The sequence below is a fragment of the Ammospiza caudacuta genome, chromosome 12, assembly GCF_027887145.1.
Source record: "Ammospiza caudacuta isolate bAmmCau1 chromosome 12, bAmmCau1.pri, whole genome shotgun sequence".
Classification (NCBI taxonomy): Eukaryota; Metazoa; Chordata; class Aves; order Passeriformes; family Passerellidae; genus Ammospiza; species Ammospiza caudacuta.
The window spans coordinates 11666025-11686134 of NC_080604.1; the positions used below are offsets into that span (position 1 = coordinate 11666025).

Genomic DNA, 20110 nt, shown 5'->3' on the forward strand with positions numbered 1-20110 from the left:
CGGGAGCTCATCCTCCCTCAGCTTGGGAAAGCCCCGTGACTTAACGTGTAGCAGTGGAAGTTGTAGGGGCAGTTTTGATGCCGCGTTCGCTGCCGGGGCGGTGTGGAGGGCGGGCTCACCGGACAGGAGCGCGACTCTCCGCTATTCCGGTGCCCTGCGCTACCCCGGCGCCGGGCCGCCGGCCCGCTCCCCGCACAGACTACATCCCCCAGCGTGCACCGCGCCCGGCCGCCAGCACCGCGCCGCGCTATTGGCCGCTCTGCGGGCGCCGCCAATGGGGAGCGGACATATTGGCAGGCGCTGGCAGGGCAGAGGCGCTGCCGGCAGCCGGTACGGGAGAGAGTGAGCGACGAGGATAAGGCGACCCCCGACGGCATGGGCAGCTGCGAGAGCAGCCCGGCGCGCAGGAAGGTGTCCTTCGGGCTGGACGAGCAGGACCGAGTCCGGGTGCTGCAGGGCATCAAGGTGAGGCGGCCCGGGCTGCCGTGGCGCCGGCTGTTGGGGGCCGGGGCGCAGGGAGCGGGGCTGGGGACGGCTCTGGCCGGGAGCTCAGGGGAGCGAGGCTGGGAGGGACGGGTGGGGCAAGCAAGGAGGAGGGGAGGGACACCTGGGCGGCTGAAGGAGGAGGGGGCTGGAGAAACGATGGGGTGAATGGTGAAAAGGAGGGCAGGGGGCCTGGGCATGGCTGTTATCCGGCGGGGCACACCAGCACCAGCTCTTTATTTTCACTTCCAAACTCTGCTCCCAGCCCTCTCTCTGTCTCTCCTCGCTGCTCAATGACCTCGTTGCGCCCCTGCCTTGTGCTCTGCAAGCGGTTTGATGCTAACGGCGCTGCCGGGCTCGGAGGGCGATCAGGAGGGCGCAGCTCTGCCCTTGCTCACGGTGCCAGGAGCCTGGGCAGAGTAAGCAGGGACGATGAGAGCTGGAAACAGGGAACTGTTCCTGGCAGGGACACTGGGAAACTGCTGCTCGACCTTGGCTCGGAAATTGACAAGTGTGTGTTGCGGAAACAGGCCCTGGACAGTGGTGGTGCTACCGTTAAGGATTTCCCCCGTTAAAGTTTTTCTTTGTTTTTTTACATGTTAGTTTTGGGGTTTTTTATTACTACCATAATTTTCATTGCTCTTGCTTCTAGTTCTTGATTTCCTCCTAAAATTCTTCTTGATTTGCCCCTAAAATCGGACAGAATTAAATCTGCCACTTAACATTTTGGCTCACACAGAGTGTGTGTTGCTGTGGATACTTATTTTTCATCCCATTTTGACTAATTATTTTACAAAAGTTAGCTGACATTGTGCCTATCTCCTTGTTGTGTTTTGATGGAGATAAAATTGTCTTTGCCTAATTTCTCTTAAAAGGATATAGACAAGGATTTGTGTCTTTAAAATCAGGAATTGGACATGATAACAATGTAAAATGATGGTATTAAAAATGCTGTTAAGTTGGGTAGTAGTGGTATAACTGAAAATATGTCTTGTACTGTGGCAAGTCTAGGTGGGGAGCAGCCTCATTTTTTGTTCTGCAGCCAGACCCTCTGACCTTGGCAGGAGAAAGGGGTCAATTTTAACAGTGCTGTGAGAAGCCTTTTGGACTGAATTGTCAGAAAACTTCAAGTTAACTTTTCTTTCTTTTTCATGGGTTTGAACCCAAGTCAGGTAGTGAAAATGAAGTTGAGATTGTAGAAGTGTTTGCAGCCTTATGAGGGTGGGAGGCTGCTCTCTGTCATATGGGTTGCAGCATGTCTGCCATGCTGAGCTGGGTTAGCAGGTGTGGAGCAAGAAGAGGAAAAGATGGACTTAAAACCTGTTTAATTAATTTCCTTCCACTTCTGGTAGGTTTCTCCCTGTACAAAGGGTTGACTTGTTTAGGGGTGCTCTCCACCTTTGGTGTTTGTGGAAGATTGTCTAGTGAAGCTTTTAGGGTCAGGCAGCAGATTGGAGGTTTTGTCATTTAGTGATAGGGTTTGGGTTTTAAAAATGGCATGTCAACATACGAGTGCTGACTGCCTGGACTGGAGGGACATTGCAGTGAGGTAACTGACAATACTATCATAAAAACTAACAAATGGGGAGGTTCACAGTGAAATACACAGCAGAAACTGACGTGGCTGGTTCTGTGTTTCAGCTCACTGAAGATGTAGTGAACCGGATGAAAGGATCCTCTCCAAGCAGAAGGGAGATCCAGAGGTCTCCCCGTGCCTCCAATGGCACAGCTCCCTCCTCCCTGGCTGCAGAAGGGAAACCCAGACCTACAGGTAGGCAGGGATGCTGCTACCACTCCATGTTACAGGGTAGTTTACAGTGCTATCCCCTTGTGAGAGGAGCTCTTTGCTTACCCTGTGTCACTCTGGGATCATTTATAGCATTTCAGATCAACGTGCAATAAACAAGGCAGAGATATTTTGCTTTTCATTTCTGGCAAGCTGCCTTGTTGTCTGCTGTACATGCACAGGGTGTATATTGTGCATGGGTGAGGGAAGTGCTGCTTTTTATTCTTTGGAAAGAAGCTCCAAGGGAAAGATAACCTGTCCAAGCACAGCTGGCTAAGTGGATGATGATAACTTGGTTTCTGAACTTGTCTTTATTTACATGTCAGAAAACTGTTTGATTTCTGTTGGTTCCCAAATAGGTTTTGTTGATGTATATCAGCAGTGTGGGTTTGTTTAAGGCATCCACACTAAAATGAAGTTGGGGAACTAGGCCTTTGCTTTTAGGGATTTGTTTGCTGTCAGCCTGTGTCTTTCCTGAATGTAGATGTAGCTTTATGGGTGGCCTGAACTCCATCAAATAATTTCATCTTCACTTGTGGAATCCCTTTTAATTACAAGGAGAGAAGGAGGTCAAGAGGAAGACTTGCTGGAACTAGAGGAAGGAAATGGAAAGTAGGTCTACAACCATGCTCATATTTCATTATATATGAGGGTTTGAGGAGTTAATATCCTCACTTAGTTTTCTGTAGCATGGTTTATTCAGTGTGCCTGTTTGAAAATGATGCTGTTGGTGTGTCTATTTCATAAATTCAAACTCTATCCATCAAACTTAAATTTTCTTGACTTCTGTTTTTCTCTTGATGAATAATATGAAATTTTCCTAAAATAATCTATGATGTGATGAAGGACTACATTTGTAGTACTATTAGTTGTCACGGGTTTTTCTTTTCCTCTCTAGGAATTCAGGCACCAAAGGAAAGTGACTCTTCTGCAGAGCAGGAACTCTACAGGAGGTGAGGTGAAGCTCTTGAAAAAGACAATAATTTAGCTCATTTGGGAATATATCTATGTATGCATATGTCTGTGTTTTACCTCAGCGTAATGAGTGTGTGTTTGACAGCAGCTGAGCATGAGCCCAGGTGCGCCCAGGTGGCCAAGAAGGCCAGTGGCATCCTGGCAGTATCAGTGACAGTGTGGCCAGCAGGACCAGGGCAGTGATTGTCCCCCTGTACTGGGCACTGCTGAGGCCACAGCTCAAATCCTGGGATCAGTTTTGGGCCCCTCACTACACAAAGACATTGAGGGGCTGGAGTGTGTCCAGAGAAGGGCAAGGGAGCTGCGAAGGGGCTGGAGCACAAACCTCCTTGGGACTGGCTGGGGCGTTCAGCCTGGAGAAAAGGAGGCTCAGGGGGAGCTTATGGCTCTACAGCACCTGAAAGAGATTGTAGCCAGGTGGGGTCAGTCTCTTCTCCCAGGTGTAACAAGTGACAGGACAAGAGAGGAAGCAGCCTCAAGTTGTGCCAGGGGAGGTTTAGGTTGGGTATGGGGAAAAATTTCTTCACTGAGAAGGTGGTCAGGCATTGGAACAGGCTGCCCAGGGAAGTGGTGGAATCACCATTCCTGGAAGTATTCAAAAGGCCTTGGATGAGTGGATGTGGCATTTGGGGACATGGTTAAGTGGTGAACATGGTGGCATTGGGTTAATGGTTGGACTTGATCTTTTCCAACCTTAACAATTCTATGATTCTGTTTTATGATTATGTTTTAATACCTGAGAATCCCCTTTGAAGCCTTTTTCAGTTCAGGGCTGCTACTCTTAGTGCTGTTGCTGCATGCATTTTGTGATTTTTCTTTCCTGTGTAAGAGCCAAAGAGCAGTATTGTCAGCCTGGCTGACTCCCTTTGTTGTTGTATGTCCCTTGATCTTTTCCAGAGCAGTGTCTATTTGTATGGCTAACTGCTTCCTATTTTCACTGTTTTCAGGTGATCATTAAGTACTTAATAGAACTAAATATAGCTCAAGTATAAGCTTATGTGGTACTATGCCTGCTGTTGTTGCCAGAGCTGTACCTCACTGGAACTGCAGGTCATATTTAAAGTTTGGTGGGCTTTTGAATTCCTGCTGATGATGGGATTGTGAGCAGATTCTGTGTCAAATTCTGGATTTGTGTTTTGGCTCTAAGCAGGGATACTCCATGACCAGCCATGACCCTGCTGCTGCTGACCTTCCCTCTGCCTTGGTGCTCTCACAGGTACTTGGCAGAGCAGTCACTGGTCCAAGAGGAGTTGGTCCGGCTGGTCAAGAGAGAAAGGGAAGCAGCCTGTGAGGCCAAGGAGAGGTCTGGCATTATTGAGGAGAGGCAGAGAGCAGCCCAGCTGGTGAGTAACAAACCCCTTGCTATGTTTCCAACCTGCTAAAATGGCTCTGCTTGAGGGCATTCATTTAATGTCATTTGTGTGATGAGTTTAGAAACTTGTGTTTGGGCTGAAACATTCCTCATCTCACTCATCACTTAACTTTTGGCTCACAGTGCAGCTGCAAGCTCCATGTCACTCCATGCTGCCAAGGCATGAACAATGGCTGTGCTGGGGACAGCTTTACCAGTGGCAGGGAATATGGTCTGTGTGTGTATGTGGTCCTTGTCTGGCTACAGAGAACTCTCTTGAGCTCTCAAGTGTATGAAATAAATGTTCCAATATAAACAGGATCAAATTCTGCTGACCTGATATATCCTGAGACTTTGCTCTGTTTTTTTCTAGAGTATAATAGTGCATGCACACAAATTAATAAAAAGTAATAATGTCTTCATTTGTTTGAGTCTTTTATAAATCTGGTAACAGAAGAACTCTTATAAAACTGTCAAATATTGTAACCTTTTGAAGAAGGTTTAGGATTGATTTTTAGGGACCAGGAAGCATAAACCGTTTTTTGACACACCGCTGACTCCCAAACCAATTTGTTCTTGCCCAGCAGGCAGACTTACTTTTGGGGGCTTCTTGCTGCAGCTTTTACTATTAGTCAGGCACCTTGGTGTTATGATGACCCATTAGGTTGCTGTCATACCAGTGCTGAGAAGAGCAGTGCTGGAGGCAGAAGTACAGCGGGATGAGGCTGAGTGGAGCAAAAGGCTTTTATCAATCACTGCAGTACACTGGGATTGTCATTGGTGCTTAATATTAAATGACATTATTTTATATTGTTTTCTTTTGCACACTGCCATTCCTATGGTGTACTGTCTGTAACCAGTGCAGAGTCTTACTGGAGCTGCCCCTTTTTCCTGACCTGCAGTGGTGTCAGGGTGTGACAGCCAGGTGGGGCCATGCTTGCCCCACTGAGATCAAACTGCCCATTCATTTAGACTGTGCTGTTAAAACTTTATTGGGAGAACTAGACCAAGAGAATTCTCCTTGCCTGGTGCACGCTGAAAGGATGGTTTAGGGAAAGGACAGACTGGAGTATGGATAGTCTTTTTTTGTGGTTCTTTCATCCTTCTGTTCTCTAGCTTAACCAGTGTGTGCTTGATTTAAGCAAAGAATCCAATGAGGTTTGGGGTTTTTTTCTGTATGTTGGATGCTAACAGCCCTGGTTTACCCAGGGAAAATGTGAAGCATTTAGAGGTTATTATACAAAGATGTTTTTGGGGACCAAATAAATAAAATTTATGTAAGAATGGTGACAGTGGTTCAAGGAAAAGGTCTTTGTAGCTGCAATCCATCTCTGACAGTGATCCCTAGCAGCTGCTGTGGAGAGCATGAGAGCAGAGCAGGTATAAAACAGTATTTCCCACCTATACCCTTGCAAATTCTGATGTTCTAAGAGGTAGAGGCTTTGAAAGCAAGAGGTTGTATTTTCACTTTGATGGTTAACGATCTTTAAGGAAATTCTTTTCTGTGAATTAGTCTGTTTGTGGTTTTGGACCCAACTGTACTTTGTCTCCATGATAAAATTTGTGTAGGATTGGGTTGGTAGGTGGCTGAGATTGCTCTCCTGGATAGATACAGCTTGTGAATGGCTGCTGTGTGGCAGGAAATTTCCTCTTGGCAGATTGGATCCTGACCATGGGGTGCTGGATGATTGCTCAGCTTCAGAGCAGTGATGTCTGAGGCAGGGGACTGTTAGTCCTCTGCAAAGGACATCTGCAGTATTAACACTCTTTTCACTAGAGAGAGAATATTCTCTTTATGAATGCAATTAACTGACTTCTGTAAGAGCAAAGGAAAGAAGTTGGTGGATTTGTTGTCCAGTCTAAAGATGTGAATTTGCTTAAAGTAGAACTCTGCCCTCCTACAATGAGGTGGAGTGTAATCCTGAAAAAATATGGCTAGCAGAGTCCTGCAATATTTGTGAAATGCAAAGAGGACACCTCTAAAATGAGTTGGAATCTGGCTGCTCACATACAAAAGCTGTTTTATTATCTGAATTAGCTTTCAATCCTGTAGTGTTGCATACCCAGATATTATGTACTTGATGCTCTGTAAAAATCTGAGTAGGGTCCCCTTGTGGTAAATAGTGACCATGGTGTGTTGGCCCAGAATGTGGTGAAAGAGTGAGGAACTTTTAAATTTCATTGCTCTTTAACTATCTCTAGATTAGTCATAAATTTAGGATCCTTAAGAAATGGGATAGTCTAGTCTGTCATTGCAAAGATGAGGACAGAGCTGTTGTCAGCTTCTAGATACCTTCCTAAAAAGGAGCTATTGTGGCCAGGCTTAAATTATTGGGATCCCTATCAGACTTGCTTTATCTCAGCTACTGTTTCCCTTTGGGCATGGTTACCTTGTTGTATTGTATTGACTCAATCCTACTCAGACCATGTCTGTCCCTTGTCTTCTGTTATTCTCCTTTATTATGAACAGGGCTTGAGTGTTTCTTGCTCTTCTGCTTTTTAGCCCCAGCAAATGGGGAACATACTGGGTATGAGCTGCTCATCCATGTCTTGTGTCAATCTTCTCTTTCAGGTAGAAGAGAGTAGTGGAACTCAAGGTATCGAGGGGTATTCCAGGTACAGATAGCAATGGAAGTTATCCCTTACATTTATAAGGGAGAAACTTCCAGGGTTGTTTTTGTTGCTGTTGTGACCTATTAGGGAAATGAGATTAAAAATGGGGCAAGTCCCATGAAAGCAATAACAAATTAATAATTTGCTTCTTAAGCAGCACTTAATTTGGTAAGAATTGAAAACCATGCCATATATAATTAGAAAGTTTTATTCATTTTTCTAGTATTTGCATTAAGATCTTGAGCTGCCCTGTGCTCTTAACATATCAATAGTTCAGTGATTAGTAGCTCTTTTTTGTACTGTTGTCTGCAGCAGTGCTGGAACATTCCCCTGTAACCATACCACTTGTATAAATCCAAGTACCATAGCTGTATTTTGAAGTGATTTCATTGTGGTTGTGCTGAACGTTGCATGTCATTTAATCTGTTCTCTATGGCTTTCACTCACTGACTTTTATTATTGGAAATATTGCTATAAGCACTTCAGTGTTATTGTATGGTGCACACAAAGAGAGGGTGGACTAGAATTAACCTTTGATATGGAACTTGCTGTCAGCTTCTGGGGCCAGTTACTTGATTGTTTATGGGGCAGGGTACAGATTAAAACTTATTTTATTGTGGTTTGTATATTTTGTTTAGCTGATTTTTTTCTCCTTGAAGTGTTCTGGTTTCAAGAGGGATTTAGAGTTAAGTACCTGGGTCCTTTTCTACATTTTTGTCGTGACCTTTCTTTTTCTTTTAATGACTTTGAAGAAGGTACTTAGCTTCTAGATACCTTAGGTTTTGTGTAAAACTCCTTACAGCTTTAGTTTAAGAAGCAAAACAGCTCTGTAAGTAATAGTGCAGCATTCACTTTCCTCTTTGAGTGAATATGGCTTTTTCATTAACCCTGGGGACTGGCTCAAATGGAAGTAGTCTGCTAAGCTGCTGTAGAAGAACTCTCCCCAATTTGTATTAGAGATAAAATGTTTTATTTGTTTGTGCAGCACTGCAGGATCATGGTGCTGAGTGGACTCTTTGAATAATTTAATGCTGTGGGTACTTACAGCACAACAAGGATTATGTGTACAGTGTTTCAGAGCAAGGCCTAGGGTGTTTAACTAATGCTGGTGCCATGCCTTAAGTCTCATGTGAAATACCCAAGAATTAACACAGCTATCTTTAAATCCTTTTCTATTTCTAGCATGAGGAACTTGCAAAGTTGTCAGTCAAGTTATTTAATTGCTTGACTATGTTGTGAATAGTCTCACCATTCCCCTATGCGAGCAATCTTTCTTTTTTTCATTCCCAATTAATCAAAATGTCTTCTCTTAACTTCTCAATTCTTTCAGGTTTCTTTCTTCCCCCTCCTTCCTTCCAATAAAGGAAACTTTGCAAACAAAGCTGCTCTTTTTCCTCCTTTTTGCTTTTGTAATTTCTGAAGGTTGAGCAGCATGTGCAGCATATGCATCAGGAGCCTCTTGGAGCCAGTGACTGTGTGCCTGATGGTTTTCACTGAGACCTTTAAGACAAATCAATGTGGAATGGGGATGGATAAAAGCAGAAGCTGGGGGGGAATAAATGTGATTAAGCAAAGACATCTCATTACTACTCTAGAAAGGGAGGATTATAACTTATAAAATAGGAGGATCTCATTTAGAGGCCATGTGCACTTGTGTTATCAGGACAGAGGGAGAGCAAATAGAATAAATGAAATTAATATTTTGAAAAGAAGCATTACCCGGATTTGAGCATTGAACTAATATGATTTGTGCAAAGCCCTGAAGTTCTTATCTCCCCATTAAATACCCCAAGGATAATGGCTTTGTCAGAGTTATTGACCAAAAGTTGTCATTTTCCCTCTCACTTTGAAAGAGGGAGTTCAGAAATGGGGTGATGGTAGGACAGACCTTGCACTATGACCAGCTCTTTCAGGCAAGACTGACGGGCACTGGCTGCTGTGCGAGAACAGGGCAGAGAATTCATAATTGCTGCAAAGTTTATCCTGCAGTCCATGATGGATGACTGGCTATTCCCAGTATTTCTGATCATGCCTGCTCACTCGCTTGCTGGATGGGAACCTTTACTTTCTGGTGGTTTCAGCATTGGACTGTTGTGGCTAGCATGGCTCAAATGGGTGTGAAGGGAAATACAAGAATATGAGTTTGTTTCAGGTTGTTCCAGTAGTTCATTATAATTGGTCATAGGCTGTTGAATTCTTTCAGATGATTTCTTGCCAGATATAATCTCTTTGTTTTTCAGAGCCTCTCATCTTCTCTTCTTGATTCAGGAAAGATGGGATGAAGGAAGAATGCATGATTGGGAATGCCTTTGGTCAAGCGTGGGTTTGGATAATGGTGTCACCTTGTGAATGTGACATTATGAACCCTTGGGCTTTGCTGTGGCATACTTTGGATACTTCCACCCTTGATTTAGTGTATATTGGGCTGCTGACATTTTAACTGGTATGTTTTCTTCTCCATTTCAAAGATTGTGGAAGTAAAACTGCTTAAAATTGCTGTAAACAGCATAAATAGCCAGTTCATAGATTGGTACAATGGAAGAGAATTTTGGTGTTGAGGGAGTGATCAAATACTTTCTTTTTCACTTTGTAGGGATGGAAGAATGATCAAGTCAGCCCATTTGTGGAAAGTTTCCTTTATATTCCTGATAATTGATAAAGCTTTAAGTGAATCTCGTGGGCTTTTTGCTGTGAATTGCCCACTGTTGTTGATTAGTGTCAGCAATAGATGCAGCTGAGCTGGTACTGAAGATTGCTTTAGAAACTGTGCTGAACATGATTTAGTATGTGAAGGCTTTCATTTACTTTGTGATAAGCTGGGGATCAGCTTCATCCTGGCTGATTAGCCATAGGTAAGCATTCCTAGATTAACTGGGGTTTTGTTGTGTGTAATGTCCTGCCATTGTGACAAGCTCTAGTGACCGGATGAGGCCCAGCAGTAGCATGGTGTTTGTTGGAACTGTGGCAGTGTGGAGCCATCAGTGAAGTGACTCTGCTGCTTTCAAGGTCAGGTCTCTATTGTCAAAACTTGCCCTTTTTTTTGTCCCTGTTTATCTGAGTTGATGTAATGAAAGGTATTGTCTCTTTGCAGTATGGTTTGGAAACTGCTCACCTCAGGGACAGTTTATTTGGTCCTGTTGGCTCTACAGCTAAAACACAGCACACTGAGCTGAACCCTTCCCTTTGTAAAGTTGTAAACCTGTGTGTAGAAAATAGGTTGGTTCTGGGAGGTGACATGGCTAATGCATGAGGTTTGCTGTTTCTTGGCTTTTTATATTCTGTAAATAGTTCTTGATTGAAGTTTTTTATGGGTGACGCAGAAAACATTGATTGAAATCTGAAAGTATGGAGGCTTGTTTTAAATAATAGCGGAAAATGAGGAAAAAGCTCACTCAGTTTGATTTTCATTGATGTTGCAGTTGTTAGCAACAGATATCTATATGTGTTTATGAAAGATTATTTTTTTAGATTGCTTTTTATGTTTTCCTTTAGAGAATAAGTGGTGCATTAAGTTATTAGAATCTTCATTCCAGCCTACAGCGTGGGTGACACCAGTTGTGGGGGCAGCACCTCCTTGTGAACATGTTTTGCTGTGGTTTGGCTCTTTGCAGAGCATTCACAGGCTGTATGTCCCAACACCCAGACCTGCCCTCAGTGCCTGCAGAACAAGGCAGGGTCCTAACCAGGTTACCAAGAGTGGCGGTGTCTTGGGCTGGAACTTGGAGTTATTTTTGATTGCTCTCACTAATTGACAGCTAATTCTTTCACTAATTAAATAAAGCTGCCTTTTAAATATGTTGATACAAATGGAAAGATGTATTTTTAGGTTTGAGACTTAATGATTTATTACCAAATGTTGCAAACTATTGACAGGAGGATTTAAATAGCTTCAGTCCTTGTGCCTTGTATCCCTCTTAGTCTTGCTCTGAGACACTCTTCCAGACTTTCTCCTGAAGAAAATATATTAGCATGGGGAGACTAAAATTAGTGGTCTGTTATTCTATAGTCTCAGGCCAGAACATCCCTCCTTTTCCCTACAATTGGGCTCCTCTTTGTCTGCAACCCTCTACTATAAAAGTATATTTCTTCAGTGAAGGAATTACTTAGTGAAGCCATTAAAACATTAAACATTTAAGGGATCCCTATAGAAAATAATATTGAAGTGTTAAATGATGGACTGGACTTTGGGAAGGTTTGCATTAAATTTAAGCTTGGCATGGTGAGGCTCTATCTACATGTCTTCCACCTCCAGCAAGCTAATAACTTCTGTTCTCTAGAGCATCAGTGAGGTCTAAATTTAACTAAAGCAATTTTGGAGAGTGTGCACTACAATAAAGGCAGAAATTGAAAACACAGCCAACGCAAAAGAGAACCTCCTCTTCTCTTGAGAGAAGGAGAAGGTGTTACCTGGCTAAGGGTAAGATTCTGCCTATGCACTGCTTATTTCCCTGCTACTGCTGCTCTGATTTGTCAGACATTTATAGCATTTTTTAATAACTTTCAATTTCTGCAGCTAGTCTTTTATCTCCTGACTGAAGGTTAATTTGTGTTTGGAGAGTTTTTGCAGATTTCAGCAGCTGATGGTTGTTTGAGCTTCTCATTTTTGTAGTCTCTTGAGCTAAGAGACCTTATCACAAGGTTGGCCTTTTGTAAAATCCAACAGCTGCAACAAATTGAAGTTGTCTGGGGTGCTGTCTAGCTCCCCTGTCTTGCCTTCAATTTTCCATGCCCATATTTCACACTTTTTTTTTTTTTTTGTCTACCAAGTTTTTATAACTTTTATAACTCCACAGAAACTTCTTCAAGATTCATTTGTTCTGGCTTAGGATTACTGTAAAGCCTAAGAAGGCTTTACTTTTTAAAGTAAAATATAAGATTAGCCTTCATTTTCCCTTATGTATAACTACAAAAGATTAAATTTTTATAGAAATAGGATAATAATATGTTGTTATTTTTCTGTGACTGGTCCGGCAAAACTAGTGCTGAGTCTTCTTATTCTGCTGTCAGAGTACTGTGTAGTAGAGAATTCTGCTCTAATTTACAGCTCTTTGAGGGGGGCATAAGCAGCACAAGACACCCAGAGGCCATTCTGTATCTTAACTGTTCCATGGATCACCACCTATTCCATGCACTGTGGTGTCCCAGTAGGAATGACTGCATTCCACCTCTTCATCCACATACAATTTACCTTTCTCAAGCATAGGTTAAGTTACAGATTAAATTGGCAAACTCTTCAGCTGATGGGAAGATTCCTGATGGGCTGGAATGTGTCTGTGTGATAGCACCTGTCAGTGCACAGCACAACTGGCATGGGTATTCCAGTGGGAATGCACCAGCTGCTCATGGTAACACATGGGCTTCTCCAGCTGCCAGAGCCAGGCCCAGCAGAGCAGCTGTGTCCTGGTCCAGATCATGTTTCCTCAAATACAGTGTCTTCCACAAGTCCCAGTACAAATGGCTTTGTAGGATGATGCTAGTAGATCAAACTGAGTATAAATGGTATGGTGTGAGTAATCACAATAAACACTGATGTAACTTTTTACTTCTCACCTTAAAGAACAGTTAAAGTGAGCTGATACAAATACCAAATTTCACTGAGGTTTTTTCTGGTTTGTTTATTCCCTCTGCTATGGTCGGACATCCTCAAACCTGCTCTAGTTTGCTGATGTTTATTTTAATTCTTGCTTGCTTCCTTCTTTCTCTCTCCATCCTTTTACTTTCCCAAAGCTGCAGGATGGTTTGCTCCTGCTGCCTCCCCTCGTTGTTGGTGTTATCAGGCACGTGTGCAGCGGGTGAGATTGCAAACGCCGCTGTTCTCCGGGATCCTGAGCACCAGACAATGTTTTACACGGCGTCCCATTCTCTGGCTGCCTGGTTGGACATGATGTTGGTACCTTATCTTCACGCTGACACACACTGGACATTAATAGAAATACATTGCTGAGGCACATGTGTGGAATTTCAAGCAGCCTTTCTAGCTGTGCTTTAGATAGTCTATTGTGTGCTTAACCTCTTGGAAGAGGTTTTGATGAGAAAAGCGTGATGTTAACTCTTGGATGGCTGGCTGGGTTCTCTCAGAGTTCCTTATTATAGTCAGCATTATATCCTCCTAATTGAACACTGCTTATCTATTTTGGAGTTTCAGCAGGTTTAAACTTATCTTCTATGACTAGTATTCCTCCTTTCTAATGCATATTTTTTAGGGAAGAAATAACTGTGTTTTGCACATGAGGATGAGGTAGAAAATGTGTTGCTGCAGAAGGAACTGAGTTGCCAGCACCTTTATGTAGCTTTGTCTAAAGTCTGTCCCTTTATTATTTTCGGCTCTCTGATTGCTGTACATCAATGAAAAAAAATAACCTGGATGCAGCTGCTTCTATTTGCCAGGAATTCTTTCTGCTTTTGGAGCACGTCAGAATTTTTATTGTTTTCTTTCTGCTGTATCTGTATACTTTCTCTGCTTGTTTGTTATGGCCATCTGCAATTATCTGTATTATTTATGAGTGCTGAGTAAAACATGATGGAAAGTAGCTTCTTAAAAGGGACTGTACTAAGGGAAAGGAAATGAGCTGATGACTTTGATTTTTAGACAATGAAAATAGAACACCTGCAAGCTTATGAGGAAGGGAAGGAATTAGAGTTAGCTGCATTTCTTTTTTCCTGTCTGTGCAGTACATAGGGGGTTTAGAGCTTTTTTAGCCTTGAAGACTTTGTGATAATGGGCAAACTTGAAGGATGATACAGTAGGAATCGAGTAAAAATTGATCAAACAGACTAAGCAGGGCTATGTATAATTACTGTACAAAAGAAAAGAGCTTAAAAAAAGTTTAATATTTACTTGAATAGAACATTAGACTAAGGATACATTTGTTAAATAACCAGTGCTCTTCCAATTAGGACTGAGAGCTTGCCATTTACATTCACTGCATCTTCAGCCTAATGCTTTTGCTGTGGAAAAAGTGGTTCACTGTCTGGTAGATGATTTCAAGCTCCTTTATTTTTTCAAAGATACAGGTTCATGTGTCTTCTTTTCTCTCCATCCTCTGAGCAGAATGGATTTGTTCCTTGGTTCATCTTGCTGTAGCTGTAATTGGCACTGTCAAGCTGAGACTCTGGCTGCCGCCCCACTCCCGGCTTCCGAACTTCCAATGCACAAAAGGTTCCTTACAAAAGCTGCTCCCTTACCAGCTGAAGACTTGAGTAATCACTCATTTTTGTATTTTCATATGATATTCTCTCCTAGTTTAACAGCGAAATGTGGAAAAAGGGATATTGGAAATAAAGATATGTTAAAAAATGCCAAACCAAAACAACCAAACCCTCAAAAACAACAAACCACACAAAGCAGCACACTGAAAAAAACACGAATCAGAAAAACTCCTTCCAAAGCAACAACAATAACAACAATCTCTATACTAGCTGAAAATAAGCTTGCATGTTTCTTAAACCCTTTTTCCTAATTTTTTAGCATAAAAGAATTTCAAGTACAAAACTAGAAAAAGCATGAAAGCTTTAAACTGCAAAGCCAGCTATAATTTAAAAGATAATGAACATCAGTCCAGCCTATAGTTTTCTATCATGTAAAAAGTTGTCTCCCCAGCTGCTGTGCTGTTTCCTGTTCAAGACTCAGCATTTTGCAGTGTAATTTTTCAAAGCTTTGTGTTACTGAAGGTTATCATAAAGTTCTGTTAAACCGCTGCTTGCCTGTGATTTCCTGTTAAACAGTGATCTGCAAAAAGAGGTGGTTCCATGGTCAAGTAAGATATTGATGCTGTTCCTTTCCTGGGAACAGAAGTGGGATGCATCAACACCCTTTCCCATCTGATGGCTCTTGAGAAGCCACATCTCAGGTCACTGCCCTTGTTCCAAATTGTGCTGAATATCTAAATGCAACCTTGAAGCTGTTGCCAACCACTTGCATTTTCTTTTTTTTTTTTTTTTTACACTAGTTTAGAAGTAGTCCATCAAATTTCATGCATCTAGTGTAAAAATAAGAGTTTTCATTGTAATTAATCTGGGTAGAGTGTCAATTTGTGCCCACATTAAGTGGGGACCATTACCTGTGCTGATGCTCCAATGTCATCCTGCCGTAGCAGGCTTTTTTTCTGAGCTTAATAAGGAGTGTGGTAAGGTACCTGCAGGGAGAGAAGCACTAATGGTCTTAGCTGCCATTCTCCTCTGTGTGGATCGGACTAATGTGGTTGATAAATACTTCCCTGCCTCAGGCCTTGCAAGTGCAGGCTGCTCCCTTAGGAAAGAAAGCAGCTCCAGGCGTTCCATGGGTGTTTTCAGGTGTGATTAAACCAGCTAGACAGAAGAGATTTTCTCCAGCACAGGGGAATTTTAATTCCACTTAATTTCAGTGTTTTAGTATGAAGTATCTTGGTGAGCAGGTAATGGTAGATGATAGGTTTTTCTGACCACATGCAAGTTCAGGAAAAATTTTACCTTTTACCTGTTTAAAAGGTACATCTGCTTTTTGTACAAGAAATGTATCATAGTGGGCATTCTGAAACTGTAGCAGAAGTTCATACGTTTATAAGGAGTAACAAACTTTCATGTGATCGGACTAATTTCCTCTAGTTGCTTGTTGCCCAGCAGATGTTGCTGTTGAGCTTGGTTAGGGCGCACTGTGCAGGTCATCGAGTCATCTGCCTGTTCTAAGAGCTATGATGCAGTGATTGGGAGCTAAGTTTCCTCCTTGAAAATTCATGTCATCTACTGCTCAGTCAATACACTGTCCAGAAGCTTAAGGTGCATCTTGTGCAGGCGTGTGTGTAAATAAATAAATGATATTAGAAAGTCTTTTTTCACCAATGCATTATATTTTTCACTTCATTACTGACACTGAATTCTTATCAAACTTTCTGCTTCCATTACCAAAGCAGTTTTGATAGCTTGGTTTTTATAATTATTTTTGAGGGAGATTGTTTTTTGGCTTTTCAAGTGAGCCTTTAGGATGTGGTGGTGCAAAGGGAGTCTGATAAACAATCCACAAACAGCATATCCTCATCAATATCCCTTTGAATGTAGGATTTGGGAAAATCTATCACCTGCCTCATGCAGAATCTGAACGAGAGATGAATTACGCTTCATATTTGGGATCAAACCCACTGCTCAGTCCAGCAGCTGCTCTGTGTATTGATCTTGCAATAACAAGCACATCTGTGCTCAGCTTTGCAGTTCTTTGGGGTGTGATTCTCGTTGTAATACCCTTATTTTGGAACTAAAATGTGTTTAATGTGCGCCTCAGTTGCCTGCCAGTGATGATGCCTTCGCTGAGTTCATACAATTTTCCAGCAGGGTCGAGAGCATTTGGAAAGCAGCAGTGAGTATTTCCTGAAGGTGGCACTGAAGGGACACCATGAAGTTTCCTTTCCAGGGGTGGAGCAGGAACTGCTGAGCCCTCAAATTGCTTGCATACCAATGAAATGTCTCGAAGTTTTTGCTTATTTGTTTTCCTTCTGACTCTAGGAGTTCTCCAGGAGTTACCATAATATTTTTCTGGATGAGTTTACACTAAGTTTTTGGAGTTCGTTGCTTCCTACAGAAATTGTACAATCACAAAATGGTTTGGACTGGAAAGGACCCTAAGGATTTTCTAATTCCAGCTGTCCTGCCATGGACAGGGATTTCATTCTCTAGATCAGGTTACTTAGGACTCCATCCAACCTGGCCTTGAATGTTAGCAAGGATGGGGTGTCCACAGCTTCTCTTGCACAACCTGTTGCAGTGCTTCATCACCCTTTGAGCAATGAATTTCTCCTTAACATCTACTCTAAACCTGCACACTTTCAATTTAAAAACATTGCCTCTTGTCTGTCATCATTTGGAGTTGTAAGGCCACTGTGTACTGACATAATTTACAAACCGCTTCTGTCTTTTATTTTCTGACCATGCCTGGGGTTCTCTTTCCTGCTTAATGCACAGATGTAGAACTTGTGACATTGCTGCATGTTCAGGCTGCAGAGGGGAGGACAAGGCTGTTGTGAAGACAGAGCAGGTTTTCACACAAATGGTGTGGTATGTTCTCAGCCACCTCTGATTGCTCTTTGTTCTCCAGTTGGTTTCTAGTAGTGCTTCTTGGAGGGGTGGATAACAGCTGTTGAGAGCAAGTTTGATTTTGGAAGTTGTGAAAGAGAGTGGCAGATGCTGTCCTAATCACATCTTATGGTTGCTATTGCTGCCTCCATTCCTCAGATCCTCTTTAGGATTTCCTAATTTGACCTACACCCTGGCCTTCTAATGAGACACTCTCCAAAACCTGCTCTGTAAAAATTTCCTGTTACATCTGTGTCTCTTTGGCTCTGACTGCCTGCAATTAGACTGTGTAGATTGAGAAGGCCAATAGTGAAGAAAAATGGAGTTTCTCTCAGCAGAAGTTTGAAATGTATCTGCAGTACTTGTGTAAAGGTAGTATTTCAGCTCAGTCTTCACTGATATGGTTTCTGACTGATTTAAGTAATTTGGAGCTTAAAAACATAAAGATGATCTAGCTGGCCTTGGCTGAAATGAATTATTACTTTTAGCACAGAATCCTCTTTTGAGAGAAGCTGGTGGTTGACTGGAATTCCTGCAGATTCTTAGGCAGGAGATTTGTATCTTTTCATCTGTTTTCAAGAAGGAGAAACAAGTCATAAAAACCACTTAAAGGTTCAGTTAAGATTTATTCTGCCTGCATAACTGCCTCCCATAATAACTTTAATATGCATCATCCTGAAACTCCTAATTGGCCCTGGTGTTGGCAGGGCTTTCAGGCCCAGCAGAATCTCCACTGTTCAGCATCTTTTAGGAAGGAATGTAGCCAGAGAAGCACAAAAGATGAAATGGCTGCCTTATAAATTCTGACTGACCTTGAGAATCCTTGTTCTAACAAGCAGGAGGATGCTGTTGGAGCCATCTAGATGAGCCCAGTGATGGGAATTGTGTGTAGGTGGTAGGTGGGCAGTTGGTGAGGCAAGAGGGAGGTTGGGCAAAGGCCTCATGGTTTTGGTGGGAGGAGGTGGTTTCATTGTGGGCCATGTACCTACTTATCCTGTTGTTTCTGTTGTTGGTTGGAGTCTTGTCTGTACTGACGCTGATTAATTTTTATTTTTCTCATGGGTGCTTGTGGGGTTGGGCTGTAGTTTGAACTAACTAATTTTGTCAGAGCTGGTTTATTTTCTTAGGAAATTACCCCAGTCAGTTGTTCCTCTCTGCTTAGTGACTACCTGATCCCTGTGTGGGTGCTCATCAGATAGATCAGAGCCTGACTGACTGAGAAGGTTGAAATTTTCCTTGGCTTCTGCTCTGCTCTCCTTTTACCTGGGTGGAGGTGGAAGCCTGCCAGGCTGTGCTGGGGTTGTGTGGTTTCTGTGAATCATGGAAGACTGTCATTCTTGCTCTCCTGGGCTGTCAGTTGGACACCTTTTGCAGACCCTAAATTCACTTTAAAACAAAGCATTTGGCTTAGTTTATTTAATTCCATTAAGTAATTTCACTGCTAATGCATAATTATCTACAGCAGTGACACTCGTCTATGCTTTAATTATCACAAAGCTGCACAACTCCCCCTCCCCCCTGCCTGGAAGTAGTCACTTGTGCAGGGTGGTTTTGCAGAGATAAGTGTGTAATACATGGCAGTGCTTTGGGTCTCACAATACTCAGACAGTTGCTGATTGCTAAATGTAGGCAATAGAAGAGGCAAGGATTTTGGTCTCAGTCTTCTATTAGTGGTTTTTATCTGTGTGGAGTGAGAGACGTTGGGAAGGAAAAAGCTTATCAAAACTTCATTATACTGGCTTGAAGATAAAGATGTGAGCAAGTGCTGATTGGAGACATTAAGTTTACAGGGATTGGGGAAATTTGGAAGTTTTAAGTGTTTGTTTTCTTTTGAAGATGTGCAAGAAATGAAGCATAAGTGATCCTGGGCAGCAGCCCACAAACCCTGTTTGTGTTTAAGGAAGATTCTTTGTATTTATCTTTTTTTTTTTTCTCCCCCTCCCTGCTTTGTTACTGACTCTTTTTGGTAAACACCCTCTCAGAGTGCAGAAGAGCCCAGTAAAAATTATTGATTCAGCCAGTCATTGTGAGGAAACAGAGATTCAGGACATTTACTTCTGAACTGGGAGAAGATGCGTGCTTGAGTGAAATACCTGCTATTTCTTAATTCCACACACTTGTTTGTTGAGGAGTGATTTTGTTAAAGAGGGAGACAAGGTCAGCCTGATCTGAGTAGAGGTTATGTGGGCAATATGATACTTGTGTCATTGAAAGGTAAAGGTCTGTTTGGGAATAAAGTGATCTATGAAAGATTTCTAAACCCTTGGAAAACAAAGGCAGAAAAAGCCAGAGGGGGCTCATAATTGTACTTCTCTAGTTTCACAAAGCTGAGAGGACTGGGTTGGAGACACCTCATTTAACTTGCAATGATGCGCTGAGGTTTGTGGATGAAGAACACCTGGAGCCTGTGTCAAAGAGAGAGCAAATCTTGAGAGGGACCTGATAGAAATGAGGATAGTGTGAGGAAGCGCAACCTGTGTATTATCTTATAATAGATGGAAATGAGGCCATTTGTTGGTGTTATCTGCTGGCAGAGATGTTCTGCCAACTCCCTTTGTTTGGAACTCTGGCCAAGACGTGTAGTGTGTAATTGTGCTCCAACTTCTATACTGACTGCATTCTTAGGATTAAAATTACATTTTTCACATACAAAAGCACTGAGTTTTTTTCTTTTGTATTGTTACGGTGAAGGCAATTTTTGGTTGCTGACTGTCAGGAATAAGGAAGGGAGGACTGTAGAGCTTGTGTTACAACATGCATTCTCAGTCTCTGCTGCAGCTGGCTGGCAGCAGTGACACCTGTTTGAGCAAGATTCCTTTGGCCTAGAAGTATGTTATGTATTGTCTTTGGCCCAAGGACAT

At 42.5% G+C, this 20110-nt stretch overlaps 1 protein-coding gene across 1 annotated transcript in view; it reads left to right on the forward strand.

Moving 5' to 3' along the window:
• The first annotated feature begins 274 nt into the window (after positions 1 to 274).
• The window catches only part of CHCHD6 (coiled-coil-helix-coiled-coil-helix domain containing 6), a 108974-nt gene continuing 89138 nt past the window's right edge, over positions 275 to 20110 (forward strand). The window contains 5 exon segments of the mRNA XM_058813029.1: positions 275 to 343; positions 346 to 465; positions 2125 to 2254; positions 3168 to 3222; positions 4461 to 4587. Coding sequence (XP_058669012.1) covers positions 275 to 343; positions 346 to 465; positions 2125 to 2254; positions 3168 to 3222; positions 4461 to 4587 — 501 coding nt within the window.